Raw genomic sequence first — 16,309 nt, 5'->3', positions numbered from 1 at the left:
TTCTTAGTTACACGCTTTAATTAAGGTGTTCTTAGAGGCTCTTTGCAATGCGCAGTTGCTAACAGGATACTTAAATTTAATATAGTTATAGGCAGTAATAATAGTTAGTTTAAGATCTATAACCTTACCTCTAAAGCTAAGGTAGTAGTATAGGTAAGTTAAGTATATACTAAGGTTAGCATAGGATTATAAACTAACACTAACTCTAGCTAACTAAGAAATTACTACTAGAAATTAAGTTAGTAAAAGTAAACACCCCTCTCTGTACTAATTACTGCGCGCTAAGACCCTACTGCAGCTATACCCTGCCTCATTTCTACCCTAAATCTAAGCCACCAAGTCTAGATTCTCCAACTAGAAAACGCAGCAATCGGCGAAAGTAAACAGGCCCTCAGCGGTTCATGGCTGCTGTGCGCTTGGCTGCGGTGAGTGAGTGTGAAGAAGGAGAAAACACGGAGCGAGGGACGATGAATGCTCGAACAAAGGTGAACCATGAGATTGGTGAGATGGTGAGATGATATCCCGGACTTTGGTCGGTGGTTTGCGGCCGAGATGGCTTCAGGAGCCAGCAATGGCAGCAGAGCTTCGACGAGCTGCGGAGAAACAACACCACGCCACGCTTTTGCCGCCACGCGCTCACCAAGTCTTCGCCTAGGCCGTGTCCGCGATTCAAGTAGAGTGTTCGCTGTTCCTGGCACGACCACACGACCATGTCGTACGCTCCGCGGTCGCAGCCTCTTGCTGACCCTGCTGTGTCTCCGTGTACCTTTCCTCTAGCTGCGGTTAACCACCCCTGATCGACACATGCATGAGCTGTGCAGTTCACGCGGTGCCTGTTGTGCTCGTCTCCCTGCCCAAGGCCCTCCTTCGCCGCCAACTCTCGAGACATGCCGTGTTCTAGTGTCGCTCCGAGTCAGACCATCGACCGAGTTTGGTTCGCCGGGCCTTTTGGCAACTTTGACAAGACAGCTGACTGCTGTGGCATCTGCTTCGCTCGATCTGAAGACGTTGAGGCCGATGTGTCGCACCATGGAGCCTGTGGGCTGTTTTGACTCGCATGCTGCGACGCAAAAAGCAACACCATGCTGTCCTGGTGTGAGGACTTCTCTTGGATGGATACGAGCACTCTATTCACCACATGGTTCTGTCTAACGCTGACATTCCTGTACCAGCGAATACTCGGTCAAAGTCAAATCTGGTCACAACGTCATCGCGCACAGTGATGCACATGGCCGTTTCTTGTGAGACTTCGGCAGTTACCGAGGCATAGGAGTGATCGGCAAATGTTGTAACAAAGCATATATCAAGTCAGTATGAACCGAGTAGCTTCGGGGGAAAAGAAAGACGATATCGGCTGCTTGCCTCAAAGCTTGCCCTCGTTGTTGATAGCTTTTTCTCGCTGCAGTACGAGAAGCCATCTGGTAGAACGTGTTCTGAGGCGGGAAACAACGTTTCGAACGGAAACGCATCAAGGCTGCTCAGGAGTGTGGAGCATGAATCAGATACTCTGGCTGTAATAATGCATGTAACGACTGCAACGCTCGATTGCTGGCTCCAAGTGTAGACTTTGCTCTATGACCCCTTCGCACCTGCCCAGTGGGTTGGGCGATCAAGGTCTGCTCAGCCCTGCAGAGCGCTGGCAACCAGGAACTGCAACAAAAGGGAATGCAACAGGCGACTCCTCTTGACGCCGGATCTTCTGTGTAGCCTTTGCTGGTGTCTGTGTTCGCAGCGACGAGGATGGAAGGAAGACGCGAGTTGTCATTACCCCATCGATCTTCCTAATTGGTCAGGTGTTTGCCATGTGGCCCAAGAGCTATTACCATTCCCCTCATTGTTCGCAACCTCACCTTAAACTTCGAATTCTTAGAGTTGTGAACCATCTGCAACCATCCCCTCGCAGCTGAGCTGCTCATGTAAGTCCTGGGTGTGGACTGGAAGCAAACTTGACGTCTTCTGGTCAAGCTGCCGGTGGAAGCTTGCAAGCTGGTCCGTGCGGACTTTTACCCTTCCCAAGGCATGTTCCTGACAGCCCTCAGCGCAGCGGCTGACTTCAGAGTGCAGAGTGGACCCTCATAGGGTAACTATATCTCGTAACAAGGCATCTCGGACAGTGTGCCTAGCCGTCAGGTTACGTCGCGATGCTGTCGAGGAAGCAGCCAATGCCTCCAGCAGTCTTGCCATCTATGCCGGGCTGGTGAGCTTGTAAGCATGGCATACAACACAGGAAGGAGCAAAGGTACCTTCTATTGCAAGCGCTGGTGAACTCAACCTCAATACCCTCTGCTCCAACTTCTCTTCCACCCTAGCCCAGCCGGCATTGCTCACGTGCGCAAACGGCCTCCAGGCATCTCCTCTCGCCTTATGGTAACTACACTGCGAGCAGAGTTCGTTACTATTGACTGATCCAATGTTCTCAGTGTAGAGACATGGTGTAGAGCGACTATCCACTATTCGAGCCCGGCAACATGGCTCTCCCACGATCCGCTCACGACCCCAATGGGCGCATTGATGGTATACGTGCTCCGTGTAGCACATGCCACGTCGCTTACAAGAATATGTATGCTGGAGTTGAGTTGGTAGAGTCGGCACTGAGATTGGACGTAAGTGCGATATTAGTTCCACACCTACAAGCAGTGACTGATCGTCCCTAGAGTCTATATACCTACTCATACAAACCGCCAGGCACATGTCACACACATGGGCTCCTTTCTGCCATGGGGCCAGCATTGTGGCGGCCTTTGTCTCCAGATCCAGCTCTATTCTGCCGGTAGACGTTTGGACAACATTGACGGGAACACAATCAGATTGTTCGCTCCACGCTTTCAACAATGTTTTGACAACGGCAGTGCACCCGGACCCGCGGCCAAGCGGAACGAATAGGGCGTAGTCTAGGTACCCCAGATCATGGTCGACCATCCGGACGGACGCACAAGCTGCGCACGAAGGAAATCCTCAGACTTGCTTTGCGCCACATGAGAGCGGGCCGTACCAACGTGACCCATCATCCCTACATACGGTGCGCTTGTTATACCTGTTGGATGGGTATATACGGAGCGAAGACAGGAATCCGTCGTGATACAAGAGTGTGGGGGTCGATGGGTTGTATTGAGACAAACGTTGAAAGGCTCGGAGTAGTGGTTGTCGTACGTCGACCATGTCTGGGAGCCGTTGGAACAGGGCTTAGCTTCCAGATGGGTGCTTGTCGGCCACCAGGATGACTAACGCAGGAACAGTGCCTAAGCGGCCCCAGAAGAAAACGAGAAGCAACCCCAACCTTTCGACTAGCCTTCCCCAGACTTAGCATCCTACTGGCACTGTCCCCGAACGCTCAGACACGGAGTGAACCGGCGGTAACCAAAAGTCGATCCGTCTCTTCCCGGGCTCGCAGTCCAGCACAGCCCATGTCCATCTGCAGGTACAACCGCAGTTGCCACCCCACCAAGGTCGATTGGCCCTGCACGTCATGAGCTACACTGGGTTAGAGGAGAGGGGACGTGCAGCAAGGGCATCTGGTGGTTCACGAGCGCGTTGCTTGGCTGTGCTTGAGCAAGGCGCCATTTTTGTTTGAAGGAAGTCGCATCAAGAGTCGGGGTACACGCCACGCCGATGAGTCTCCCTGGGGAGTAGCGAGTGCATCTCACATTGCCCTGCGTCGGACTGCACACGCACTTGGACTGGGGGGGGGGGGGGGGGGTCGTCGCTCGCAATGGCTGGAAGCGCACGCTGCATGTGTCGGAGAGATGACGGTAGCTCAGGTGAAGGCCGAGTCGGGGGCCTTTGCCTCCACCATACACAGTAGAGACGAAATGGTTTGATCAGCAAGTCTTGGAACTGGAGGACATATAAAGCCTCGCTCGACCCCCCGTCAGACGAACCGCTGGCTTTCCCCAATACGGCCCATGGCAACGCCACGTGCACGGATCCGCTTTTCGATGTGGATGCTTGACTCGACTGCGTCGCCTGCAACTTGTCCAAACTTGGGATCATTCTGGATAACTTTTGGCTTTTACAGAGACAGGATTTGAAGGTGCCGTGCTGGTAGCTCACAGGCGTCGTCGAAACCGAGCCCCGGCCGGCGCGCGTTACGTATGCGGATCGAGTAACTATCTGCTGCTATCTGTGGCTTACAGGGGCCGCAATCTTGGCGTTGATCTGCGGCAACCCGCACCCCACAATCACAATCGCCTACCAACGCCCAACGTCTAGGTAGTGTCTAGTGGGAAGATGCGCGATATAATGGAGGTGCCGACATCGCAGAATGGCGGAACCCAACCTCACTCGACAGCACGGCGACGGCGACGGCGACGGCTATCAGTCGGATCGTGGGGTTCAGACGCACGGGAAGGTCGCGGCGGCGGACGCATGGTTAGCCATGTGAGATGTTGCGCAACAGCGCTATTCGTTGGGGTTAGGTAGCGATAGTTGCACGTACGTGTTCATGATAGATGGCATCTATCAGTGCATGCGGGACCGTGTAGGGAGTGTGGGGCGGTCGGTCAGAAAGGATGCTATTTCTGCGTCTAGAATGGACAGGCCGCAGCGCTGAAGCCGATTGCCGTGGAGACGGGCAAGCCAGGCACGGATTCGCAGAGGATTCGCAGAGGATTCAGGGTTGCAAGATAACGCAATCCTCAACTCGGCAGCTGCTCCTTGCAAGCAGACATGGCCATGATCATGGCCAGCGCGTTGCACTCGGGGTAATCGGGGCCTCGGGTGAGGGTTTGCTTGACTACAAAAAACGTTGCCAACGCGGAGAGTGATGCTCGCATGACGGCGGCCGAGTCACTGGGATGCTCGCGAGTGGCCGGCCTTGTCCTTATCGCCACAACTGCGTCAAGGCTGGCTGTAGCGGCTAGCGGCTAGCGGCTGTCGAGAACATGGTGAGCATGGTGAGCATGGTGAGTTAATTAGCAGCGGTATTTGGATGCAGGTGCACACGTCTGGCAAGCCACGCTGCAGTTGCATGAGCTTCCCCTTTCAGGATGTGCAGCTTCTCCGTGCGCAAGGCGTTTGCCGTCAGAAAGCGGCAGAGAGCCGCGGCGTCGCCAGCGTCCACTGATAACCGGCCCAGGGCCACGGGCAGGCACAAACAGTCACGATGCACGATGCACGATGCAGTTGACGGTGCGGCGCACGAGCAGCCAGCGGTGTGTGCCCTGTGCCTGCAAGCTCCAGCATTGCTTTGGGGCATGCTTCGGGCCAGCTTGCGTTGCATGACCAATGGCTCGGCTGTGTGGGTAAATTTAGCTGCGCAGTGACGACGGTTGGCGACGCTTTCCAGGAACAGAGCGGTCAAAGTCGGGAGCGACTGAGGCTGAGCGGGACTACCGCTAGGCGTGTGCAGCCGTGAGCGTGAGCGCGAGCACGAGAAGCCCACCAGCGCCGAGGAGAGCAGGCAAAACATGTGTGCGTGAATAACATCAGCGCGAAATGGCTCGTCACAGATTGGGCGAGCGGCTCCAGATGTGTGGTTCGACAACAGTAGGCCGCGCTAGAGAAGTGGACATGGACTAGCCTCCATCCTAGCATTGCATTCATTCTGGGCGCGCGGCCGTCGGAAACCCCCAGTTTGGGAGCCTCTGATTGCTGTGCATGCTTGCTTCATCCCACGGATTCGTTTCGGCGACGCCTGTGCTTGGCTCAGGGCCAGCCCAGCTATTCCTCTTACCCTACCGACTGCCGCCACACACCGAGACACAGGCTGTCCGCTACTTATAAGTCTATGCCCCCGGTAGCCCTTATCTCTCCCCTCATTCCCGTACCCCCTCTCCACCGCTCTTATATCTACCCCTCCTAAGTACGAGGTCTTGTCGCCAGACATCAACACGCTTCTCTTCACCCTTCCCTTGCTCGCTTTCAGCACCTAATTCACACACACACACACACACACACACACACAACCGCAGTCATGGTACGTTCACCCACCGGTGCATGCTGCACATGCTGTACATGCTGTACACGCTGTACACGCACCCCAACCGGCACATCCAAAGGCACATCCAAAGGCACATCCAAAGGCACATCTGCTCACCACAGAACACACAGGCGAACTCAACAATCATCTCCAACACGGCAACGGTAAGTTGGACCTGACGTCGCGTGCCTCGGCCAACCGGGCTAATGCGCCATGTGCAGCTCCAGAAATACCTCAGCCTTCCCCAGAAGGACAAGGTCATCGCCGAATACGTCTGGATTGACGGCTCCAACGGCCTGCGCTCAAAGTCAAAGGTGAGCTATTTTCGACTTTCCTCCCTCAAACACAGCGCTATCCACATGCCCGCATCTGTGAGCACCGTGGGCTCTCTGGGTCCAAGGCACGGCGTCGTGGTACCTGCAGTCAGCACGCCTGGTGGCACAGGACCCACGCATGCAAAGAGCTGGGCAATCGTGAGCAGGGCGGCCGCTTTGTGTGACCTCACTGTGCAGCGATCGCCCCTCTTCTGTTTGGTGTTCCTTATCCACCAAAGCCCGCGATAAGCCCCACCAGCAGCCACAATCTGCGGGTCGGCGATGAACGTGGCACCCCTCATCTGCTCCTTCCTTACACCCCTCCAAGCCACTACCCGATCCGGCCCACGACACTAACCAGATTGCAGACCCTCTTCAAGAAGGTCACAAGTCTTGACGACCTCCCCGAATGGAACTTTGACGGTTCGTCGACGGGCCAGGCGCCCGGCAACAACTCGGATGTCTACCTCCGCCCCGTCGCATACTACCCCGACCCTTTCCGTCTTGGCGACAACGTCCTCGTCATGTGCGAGACGTACATGTCGGACGGCAGCCCCAACGCCTACAACTTCCGCCACGATGCTGCCATCATCCTGAAGGAGCACAAGAAGCACGAGTTCTGGTTCGGTCTCGAGCAGGAGTACACTCTGCTCGACGAGTTCGGCTGGCCCTACGGATGGCCCAAGAACGGCTTCCCTGCTCCTCAGGGCCCGTACTACTGCGGTGTTGGCACCGGCAAGGTCTTCTGCCGTGACATTGTCGAGGCTCACTACAAGGCCTGCCTGTACGCCAACATCAACATCTCCGGCACCAACGCCGAGGTCATGCCCGCCCAGTGGGAGTACCAGGTTGGCCCTTGCGAGGACATCTCCATGGGTGACGAGCTGTGGATGTCGCGTTTCATCCTGCACCGCGTTGCTGAGGAGTTTGGCGTCAAGGTCACCTTTGCTCCCAAGCCCATCCCCGGCGACTGGAACGGCGCTGGTCTGCACACCAACGTCTCGACCAAGGAGACACGTGCCGAGGGCGGCATGAAGGCCATCGAGGCCGCCATGGAGAAGCTCTCTGCCCGCCAGAAGGAGCACATGGCCGTCTACGGCGAGGACAACCAGCAGCGCATGACGGGCAAGCACGAGACGGCTTCGTACGACAAGTTCTCCTGGGGCGTCGCCAACCGCGGCTCCTCAGTCCGTATCCCCCGCGCCGTCGCCGCCGAGAACAAGGGCTACTTCGAGGACCGCCGCCCGGCGTCCAACGGCGACCCTTACCAGATCACCGGCATCATGGCCGAGACCATGTTCGGCAAGGTCGAGGGTGCCGATGTCGCAAAGTTCGCCGCAAAGGCCGACGAGGTCGAGCAGGAGATGATCGTTCCCGTCGCGAAGCCGTAAGCTTGCTTGCTTGCTTGCTCGCTCGCTCACCTCGCATGCATATCGTCTTTGAATGTCGCTTGTTGGCGTTACTCTTCTCCCCGACCCGCTTCTCCCTCCTCCCCTCAGGTCTGCAAGTAGGGTAAAACCTTCTTCGCAATCCAAAGGGAATGATCCAAGGAGGGGAATTCGCGCCACCTCTCATCACCGTGTGTGCCGTGATGGGCTGTAGCCGTCTTACTTTATTTTTTACTTCTTTTTGGTGCTTATTCCAGGCGACTCTTTTCCTTCGACATCACATACCCCAACTCCCCCCTGCTAGATCCATGCTAGAAGCAGCGGGAGTTAAAGCATGGACCGGACCGCAATGATTGCAATGTATCTATTGCAATGTAATCTAGACGTGCAATGAATGAACATGATCGACACTTTAAAGTTCTTTTTTTTTTCCTTTTCGTTTTTCTGTCTTGTGACTGGCTCATGCATGGTGTTTTCAATGTTGATTTTGATGCTAGTGTCACTTACTGCTGTTTAGCTGACTGCTGTTCAAGTAACTGCTCAACTAACTGCTCGGTAAACTGCTGCCTGACTGCTTGATGAACTGCTGCCTGACTAACTACTGCTACTCCCCGCAACCTCCCTCCTCAGCCACTCCCCCCAAATGCTCAAGTCCCCAGAGACCTCCAACGCCCTCCCAACCCTCTTGATCTTGGCCTCTACCTCCTGCACCTTATCCAGATCCTCCTCCCCGCCCGTCCTCCCCTCCGTGACGTTCTGCTCGCTGACAATGAGCTCCGCGTTGCCATGTACATCCAGCGTGACACTGAGTGGGGTGTGGGAAACAGCGGGGCTGGAAGCGGTGTCGGAAAGCAGGCCTGCCAGCAGATCGGAGACGGACGACGGTGTGGCAGCGCCCGGTAGCGGTGCTGTCATGGGGCTTGAGGCGACTTTGGATGGTGGGCGGGGGATGTGGAGAGTGAGGCGGGGTGCGGGCGGGGTGTAGGAGAGGTTGACATCGACCTGGAGTGGTCCGTCTCCTTCTAGACTGTTCGTGTCCGGCGTAATCGGTGTTGTTGGAAGCTGTGAGGTATTCTTCTGCTCTGTCATTTCGAGAAAGGAGGCTTGCAGGAGCGAGGTCGTAAAGGCATATTGACGGAGTATTGGGAGCATTTCGACCAACTGCTTAGGGTGGGCGAAAGGCAGGCTTTCCAACTTCCTACTGTACTCCATCTTAGGGGCGTACAGGCTGAGGTTGTGGATTCTGTCCTTCTCTTGCCCCGCTTCATCGCGTATCAAGACTGTTCGCGAGCTTCGAATCTCGTGTGTAATCGCGCCAGCTGTCCCTGTCATGCCAGGGTCAAGCTCACCGGGTCGCAGTGCTAAGCCAATAAAGGTCGTAGCAAGGAAGTCTTGCGGTGGCTCGACGCCGACGGATTGATATAACGACATATAAGTCGTGATAGGAACAACAAGCGGCGGGTCAAACTTGGCGACGAAACGTATGTTTGGTAAGCGGCCTGGGGCAGCATCCAGGTTCATTGCGTCGTCATCAGCTGCCGACGCCGGCGGCTCGAGAAAAGTCGGCTTGGGCTCTTGCCAATCTATCGAGGGTGTGTTCAGGAGGATGTTGTTGAGAGTGTTCGCATCATTTGCATCCATAGGCTTCTCTATTGCGTCGCTGATCCAGTCGTCTGATACACGGATTGGTGTATATAGTGTCGAAGGAGACGATTCGCACTCCAGTGTAAGGGAAAACACCTTGTTCGTCCTCTGCTCCTCGTCGTCATCCAAATACTCATCCTCTTCACGTGAGTCGACCTCCATCTTCTCCTTCCCTTTTTCAGAACTTGTTGCTCTTGTTCGCTTTTTGGGTATTATGTGCCGCCTATCCATCCAGTATTCTAGACTGAGCCCTAAGCGATCTCCACCACTTGGCCTAGGCCGACCGCTCTTTCTGCACAACACCTCCCTCTCCGCCTTGTGAAGTCGGTGTGGTGTGTCCTCCTCCAGCATTGTGAGCGCTATTTTCTTCTCGTGCTCGAACAATTTTCGCAAGCTCGTGTATACACCTGCGATAGCGTTGTAACAACTGACTCCACCATTTTGCGGTGATCCCAACTTGTCCAAGATCACAAGCTTTTCCAAGTTCTCCGCAAATCGCTCGAGCGTGACGTTCATCTTGCTCTGGCCCGGCAGAGGTTTCAGATTTCGAGTGAGGATTTTCGTGCCCGTTTCGCCGAATCGAATGTCGGCGTTATGAATGTCGAAGCCGCCCTGTAGTTCAATCTTCTCGACCTGGTCATCCTGGAACACAATCTAACCCTATCAATGCTTGTGCGCTAGCGACCAGGTGTGATTGCGCACTCACCTCCAGGAGGTTTGACTCGCCAACGGGGAGTAAATAGGCGCCTTCTCCCACCTTTTCGCTAGGTACACCGAGCCTGGCGCACAGCGCAAGCACGTTTTCTTCACTGACCCTCCCAGGCTTTTGCTTGAGAGTGTCTATGATGTTGTGTAGTCGCCTTGTTCTCTCAGCCTCATCTGCGCGTCCCATCGCACTTGCGCTCGGCATGCCAAGCTGCGACAGTGAGATGTCCATGTTTACACCTCCCATGGGCACGCCGCCCAGGGCGGTCCCACCCTCATTCAGCATGTTAAGCATCGCAGGCGAGTCGTAGTTCATCATGCCAGTGGTCGCACCTGTGTGAGGTACGCTACGCGGGGCGGGCGACGAGAATGCGGGAAGGTGCCGTTGCGGCGTGTTGGTGGAAGGAGTTGGCGTCGCCATTGTAAAAGCGGGTCTTTGGAAGGTCTGTAGCTCGAGCGCTGGTCACTAGGGGAAGAGCGAGGCTATCGGGCCTGCTTGCTATGGTATCATGTTGGGTCAGTTGCTGGTGGGAGAGCAAGGGTAGGGCTCGAAGGTGAAGCTCGCGCGAGTCAGGTCTTGGCAGCTTGTTTATCACAATATATCATTGTTGACGCTGAGCAAGTCAGTGGACGGAGACAAGACAAGTCGAATGATACTTGGGGCAGTGATATCAAACAGGGACCATGTAATCCATGCTGCTTTGCTTTTATTTTCACGCCTGCCGTGGGGTATAATGTAGTGACAGTCTCAACCATGGCCTGTCAAATCGACCCAGAAACGCCATAATATGCTTGCTGTGCACGCTGCCTACCAATGAGCCTCAGTCTAGCTCAACCACATCTTCCTCTTCTTCTGTGAGCTCCGTGATTCTGCTCTTCGCTCTTGTCCCTGCAGCTCGGCGCGACTTTACGACTCCTCCCCTAGTTCTTGTGGCGCTTCTGCTTCTTTCTGGCGTGACTTCCAAAAGCTTCAGCAGATCATTCGTCTTATCAGCATCATCTAGGTAGTTGATAGCACGTGGGCGTTTCTTCGGTCGCTGCGCTGCTTCTTCCTCTCGCGCCACTTTGTCCTTGGCCTCTTGCTCCCACTTCTTACGTATTTCATCTTCTGATTTATTCTCCATGGAGTGGAAGGAGGCGTGGTGGTTGCAGCCGTCGCATTCATATGAGGATGATGACTTTAAGCTTGTTAGTACGAGCTGGTAGTCTAGAGAAGAGTCATGACATGCCTTGAGAGGATGCAGCATGAAGCGGAGACATGGACATCGCGGCGAGACGATGGACTGTTTGTAGTTGCATTGCCCGCGTGGAGGGACATAGCCCATCTGCGTCCAGACGTTCGCCATGTCCGTCGCCGTGCGTTAGGCCTGGCAGCTCGAGCAGCTGGGGCAACTGGAGGGGGTGAAGCAAAGATTGCGGCGCGCAAACGTGGCGAGTGCGGTAGAAAGCGCGCAGCGCTGCCTCAAATCAGATCATCGTGTGAATGGAGAGATAGGTGACCGCGTTTGCAAACGCGAAGCTGTCTCGTCTTCACGTGCGCATTCGTTTGCGGAGACTCGGGAGAGCCCCACTCCTACACCCCGCACAATGAAGGACTGGAGTGTTGCAATGTGAAGGCAACGCAAGGCAGGCTCAAGGACGGGTCCTTGCAAGTTCTTGCAAGTTTCTTGCAAAGAAACCACTGTGCCTCCTGTGGTGGGAACAATGCGTAAATGCGTAAACGCGTAATCTGAAATTGTATCTAGTGCTTACACGAGCAACAGCGACTTCGGGCCTAGTGGCCATGAAGCGAAGTTCTGCAGCGTCTTGAATGGTAGTAGATCGTGACTCCTATCCGCTCGTTTGGGTTCTTCCTTGCTGCCAATATGCATAGGCGCTGGTAGAGGGGCACCTTCTTCGGCTCACGAAGATTCCTTTGAGCTGGCCGATCGGCGTAGCGGGGTACATGCCTAGGTATAAAGCTTCTTGTGACCTAACAGTGCCAACAAAGCACCTTCAATACTCCCCGCAAGAACACAGCTCTCCACTCTTCCAATCCTCTTTCCAAGTTCCTGTTTCAATACACAACATGGCTGCCGGAGGATGCATCTGCGGAAACGTCCGCTACGAAGCCGGAGGTGCGTGTGGGGCAAGCGTACGTGCATCTACTCAGTGCTGCCATCGGCCGCTAATCGTAGGAACAGGTCCTTTGCCATTGCTTGGACTGCCGTAAGATCGGCGGTAGCACCTACAGCTCCAATGGTGTCTATGACGCAGACCAGTTTAAGATCACCAAGGGCACTCCCAAGCAGCACAAGAAGAAGGGTGACAGCGGTAACGAGATGATCTCCAACTTCTGGTGCGTATGTCCGGTGGTGTCCACAACAGCTGCATACTGACAGCCACAGCGGCGATTGCGGCACTACCCTCTGGCGCGAGGGAGCGACCTTCCCCGGCAAGAGGATCGTCAAGGTCGGCACCTTGGACGACACCAGCATCCTGGACAACTTCAAGGCCGATGCCGAGCTGTACACCGACCACAGGCCCAAGTGGGTCGCTGCGCAGGACGGCGCCGATCAGAAGGCCAGGTCGTAGGGTACAGAGGCGACCGTGAGCGTATCCGTTGGGACGTAGGGCATACGAGGCAGGGTAGCAGAAATTTATTCCGAGTCTGAACTCTCGGGCTCCTTCAAGCGCTCTCTCATCATCTGCATTGTTTTAGTGAAGCACATGTCGCCGCGCCAGAAGGCTCTTACGTTGTTCAGCCGGCCCTTAAGCTCGTTGACCTTAGTTTCCTTCACCAGGATGTGCTCCTCGTCCAGCTCCTCGATGATGTATTCGTTGTTGTTCTTGCTGTCAATGTCGACCAGCATGGCTTTGATCGACGCGTCGCATCGCACCAGTGTGCCTACATCCATCAGCGTAGTAGGCGTGGGAACAAGGAACATTACTTACCTCTGATAGCCTTGACCATTTTGACGTGAGTGAGATGCGGGGTACAAAGTATATGTAAGGTTGACCAACAAGGTACTTCGCCGTGACGAAGCAGAGCTGCGACATGCTTGGCGCACCTCTAGTAAGATTTCCGCCGTCATCCGTGTCGCGGTATCGGTTGCCTCCCTCCGTGCATCACACTCACGTGTCGCGACACTTAGATCTTCTAGAACAGACCCGACGTTCTCCTCACTCAATGTTCTGTGTCGTTGTGGTTAGGCCCCTCATCTCTGATTGACTGACTGCCGTTCTGCGTGTCCTCCGTCCTCAAGCTGTTCGTACTTACCTCATCTTGTAGCTGCTTTCTACACTCGACGTTATCATGCAGTCGTTACCCGTGGTAGATATGAGACATGACCAGGCCAGTCCAGACAGGTTCCCATGTGGAAAGCCTGCGCTCCGCTTCTCACCTCAACCTTCTTCTTCTACATCCTTACCTAAGGGCGCACGCGCTGAACACTTGCTCTGCGCTCTTCACGTTCACACTCAACCAGACCTTGCGTGACCATGCTGCCAATACTGAATCTAGATTCCACGGTACCGTCTTTACCCACTCTACCCTCGACACAGATGATACCATCCGTACCAGACCAACCACCTCTCGAGATACTCCCTGAAATCTTTGTCGCTGCCAGTCAACCTCACAACGGACGCGAAGTCACCAACTACGTTCGCAATTACTATTTCCTCATCCTGGCCCTGTTAACCGCTGTCTTATCTGCATCGTTGTGGTGGCTGCATCGCCAGAGGCGGAGGGCGCAGGATCAGACAAAGTTGAGGGGCCACAATTCACTGGTACGTGTCGAACGCTGGGCTTACAACAGGCGGAATCAACCACCCGTTGTCGAGGGCCTCAACGAGGCTGGAGAAGCACCACCACCGTACAAGTTAAAAGATGTCACCGTCACAACTTAGGATCTTGTCGGCGGTTACACACTAAATGCTAGTGTGACGAGACCGCCTAAAGCGCTTTCGCAGGATCACATAGCATCATCGACTGCTTGACTAGCTCGAAACCGTTCGAATCAGTTGCAGCTTGGGGTCGAGTCGGAGAGGCCCGCAAGATCAATTTGTCCTGCCTCCTCCAGGGCCTGGTACGACCTGAGCTGCGTTCAGGAACTCCTCGGCATACCAGCCTTGGTAACTCATCCAAGTTACGAGATCTCCGCAATACCTGTCAGAGAAGTATGAAACGGCTTAGATACGACTGACTACGATCATAATTGGGTGTCTTCACACAGTCACTGTCGTGTCTCGCGACATGCAAACGTACAGCGCACCCAGTGTTTCGATAGGGTTGGTCAGCAATCAGCCACTGAATCACAAACGCCTCCCAATCGCTATGCCATCAAACGCTATCAGAAAATGCTCGCCACATCAACGCTCAAGCAACCGTGTCGCTTTCCTCCTGCGCGAGCAACCCCGTACGCTCATGCCCGCTGTGCTCTGCCTGTCTCCAGAACGGCCGACCCGCCATCTCATCCCTCCATACCTCCAACCTCCTCGCGCCCTGAAACCCCCAGTGCCAGACTAATCCCGTGATGAAACCCACGGCATCGTTCTTGAACGCTAGAATGGCCGCAACGGTTACCAGCAACACCATGAACCTCTCCTTTTTCTCCCGTTCATCCAGCTCCTTCACCCTCTTCCCATCCCACGGCAGCTCGCCGTCGTGTTCGCGTAGGTCCCGCGCATCGGTATTGACGCTCTCGCCGACTTTTGCGAGCTCGACGCCCGCGGCGAGGACAAGGACGCCGAGGAGGGATTTGGGGATGCCGGCGAGGAGAGCGACAATGTGCCCGCTGTTCCAAAAGGCGATGATGCCCAGGAGGAACTTGACGAGGCCGAGGAAGATGATGCTAGAGCCGCTGCGCGCGCCAAAGCGGTATTGGCCTGCGAGGCCGCCAGAGCCGTGGCAGGCGGGCATCGCGCCGAACCAGCATCCTACGAGATTGATGGCTGCGACGGAGATGCCGAGGGACGTTACGGATGGGGCGGAGGGGGAGGGTGGGGAGGGAAGCAGGTCTGAAGCCAATGCCGAGGCGGCAATGACCGAGTTGAGAATAGTGAGAGGAAGTTGGCCGAGCGAGGCGGTAGAGGTTGCGTACCAGAAGTCGTCGGCTGAGGGGTGGAGAATGGGGATTGAGGTACTTGGGTTCACTGGATTACGGCTCGCTGGTCCGAGTGCTGAGAGTAACATGCCAATCGCGAACACAATAAGAGCATAGGGCAGCTTTGGATACGCAAACGTGACGAGCAGAAGCAGGACTGCAGCGATTGCCCAGAGTAGATTGTCGCCCCACCACGGTCCGGTCCATGTCAGAGGTTTCAGCATTGTTGTTCCAGCGCTCAGGCAAAGCGATAAGCCTGCACCGACTTGGATACCCTTTACGACTGGGATGGGCGTGACGTGGTTCGCCCAGTCGATCAGGCCTGTGAGGCTGAACAATCCCACAGAGGCAGCCACAACCAGCCCAGCAGCAGCATTTTGCTCAAGCGTGAATTCTCTTGCTATGGCGACTGCTGCTATCGCTTTCATGGGCTGTACTGGTAGTGGGATTCCGAACGCGACGCCGGTGAACACATTGGCTGCTCCCGTGAATAGCAGCGTCGATGGTAATGAGATGGATTTTGTGATCACCAGAGCTGTCATTAGCGGCAACAGGGTTCCCAGGTCTCCGAGTGAGCCTGAGAGCTCGGCTAGTGGTTGTGATTTGAGCGTCTGCACATTGTGTCTGTGGTTCTTATGGAGACGAGGAAATGGCGTGAGAGGCATAGCGAACCGAGCTTGAGGAAATCGTTGAGCGCGATCGAGATATATACAAAAGGAGGATACAAGAAGATGGATGAAAGAGGTCAGTGCCCAGGTATCATGATGCGGTGTACTGTAAGCAAGCCTGGGCGTCAAAGTGGGATGGTGGTGACGGGAGCTCGGAAATGACTGGATAGCAGTCAAGCTTCAGCCACGCGGGCAGACGTCACAAGGGAAGATGCTTGTCCACGTGTGATGCACCGGCGCCGGAGAAACAAACCGATAGGACTGCGATAGGGATGGCTGCTCTGTTACGAAGGAGCTGTTGGTGGATCTGTGAGGGGTGATATTTAGCGCTGCAATCGATGGGAGCTGGTGCACATGCTGGTTCTGGCAGGTGTCGTGCATGACGGCTGCAGGTGGCTTGCCGCTTGTACGCCTGCGACATGCTGTCCGCAATCGACGGCTTTTCTCGATTTACCTGAAGCAGAAAGTTCGCTTGACCCTGGCCATGCTCTCTTCTGAGATGCTTAGGCTCTTGTGTGCTTGCCTACAGCCGTTTACTCCGTGGGGCAGCGTGAGTTGTCTTAGCGTCATGCATTGAGTACCTCTGTGG

The 16,309-nt window shown here is 55.2% G+C and overlaps 7 protein-coding genes across 8 annotated transcripts, besides 7 other annotated features; 2 read left to right on the top strand and 5 right to left on the bottom strand.

The window, feature by feature from the left end:
• Positions 1–2,184: 2,184 nt before the first annotated feature.
• On the bottom strand, positions 2,185–2,919 carry EKO05_0005690 (uncharacterized protein; the record flags this gene model as incomplete). Its single annotated transcript, XM_059636652.1, has 1 exon — positions 2,185–2,919. The coding sequence occupies one exon, from the start codon at positions 2,917–2,919 to the stop codon at positions 2,185–2,187; it is 735 nt and encodes a 244-aa protein (XP_059492635.1).
• Positions 2,920–3,679: 760 nt separating this feature from the next.
• Positions 3,680–3,697: a tandem repeat.
• Positions 3,698–4,282: 585 nt separating this feature from the next.
• Positions 4,283–4,312: a tandem repeat.
• A 785-nt stretch (positions 4,313–5,097) lies between these two features.
• Positions 5,098–5,131: a tandem repeat.
• Positions 5,132–5,331: 200 nt separating this feature from the next.
• Positions 5,332–5,372: a tandem repeat.
• A 500-nt stretch (positions 5,373–5,872) lies between these two features.
• Positions 5,873–5,902: a tandem repeat.
• A 9-nt stretch (positions 5,903–5,911) lies between these two features.
• Positions 5,912–7,622, top strand: EKO05_0005689 (Glutamine synthetase; the record flags this gene model as incomplete). Of its 2 annotated transcripts, XM_059636651.1 has the most annotated exons (4): positions 5,912–5,914; positions 6,049–6,081; positions 6,139–6,231; positions 6,600–7,622. In XM_059636651.1, the coding sequence occupies 4 exons, from the start codon at positions 5,912–5,914 to the stop codon at positions 7,620–7,622; spliced, it is 1,152 nt and encodes a 383-aa protein (XP_059492634.1). The 2 variants fall into 2 exon arrangements, with proteins under 2 accessions (XP_059492634.1, XP_059492633.1); XM_059636650.1 differs by having other exon boundaries at positions 5,912–6,081.
• Positions 5,934–5,971: a tandem repeat.
• Positions 7,623–7,649: a tandem repeat.
• Positions 7,650–8,213: 564 nt separating this feature from the next.
• EKO05_0005688 (uncharacterized protein) lies at positions 8,214–10,389 on the bottom strand (the record flags this gene model as incomplete). The annotated part of the gene is made up of 2 exons (XM_038939831.1): positions 8,214–9,917; positions 9,970–10,389. 2 exons carry the CDS (start codon positions 10,387–10,389, stop codon positions 8,214–8,216), a joined length of 2,124 nt encoding a protein of 707 aa, XP_038798707.1.
• A 400-nt stretch (positions 10,390–10,789) lies between these two features.
• Positions 10,790–11,314, bottom strand: EKO05_0005687 (uncharacterized protein; the record flags this gene model as incomplete). Its single annotated transcript, XM_038945796.2, has 2 exons — positions 10,790–11,146; positions 11,198–11,314. 2 exons carry the CDS (start codon positions 11,312–11,314, stop codon positions 10,790–10,792), a joined length of 474 nt encoding a protein of 157 aa, XP_038798706.2.
• A 722-nt stretch (positions 11,315–12,036) lies between these two features.
• On the top strand, positions 12,037–12,542 carry EKO05_0005686 (uncharacterized protein; the record flags this gene model as incomplete). Its single annotated transcript, XM_038939926.1, has 3 exons — positions 12,037–12,102; positions 12,152–12,306; positions 12,356–12,542. 3 exons carry the CDS (start codon positions 12,037–12,039, stop codon positions 12,540–12,542), a joined length of 408 nt encoding a protein of 135 aa, XP_038798705.1.
• Positions 12,543–12,607: 65 nt separating this feature from the next.
• Positions 12,608–12,921, bottom strand: EKO05_0005685 (uncharacterized protein; the record flags this gene model as incomplete). Its single annotated transcript, XM_059636649.1, has 2 exons — positions 12,608–12,855; positions 12,903–12,921. The coding sequence occupies 2 exons, from the start codon at positions 12,919–12,921 to the stop codon at positions 12,608–12,610; spliced, it is 267 nt and encodes an 88-aa protein (XP_059492632.1).
• Positions 12,922–14,325: 1,404 nt separating this feature from the next.
• EKO05_0005684 (uncharacterized protein) lies at positions 14,326–15,717 on the bottom strand (the record flags this gene model as incomplete). Its single annotated transcript, XM_038945794.1, has 1 exon — positions 14,326–15,717. The coding sequence occupies one exon, from the start codon at positions 15,715–15,717 to the stop codon at positions 14,326–14,328; it is 1,392 nt and encodes a 463-aa protein (XP_038798702.1).
• Between the last annotated feature and the right edge of the window lie 592 nt (positions 15,718–16,309).

This window comes from Ascochyta rabiei, chromosome 9, assembly GCF_004011695.2.
Source record: "Ascochyta rabiei chromosome 9, complete sequence".
NCBI classification, from domain to species: Eukaryota; Fungi; Ascomycota; class Dothideomycetes; order Pleosporales; family Didymellaceae; genus Ascochyta; species Ascochyta rabiei.
The sequence above is the reverse complement of the archived record's forward strand: the minus strand, read 5'-3'. Positions and strand labels throughout refer to the sequence as shown.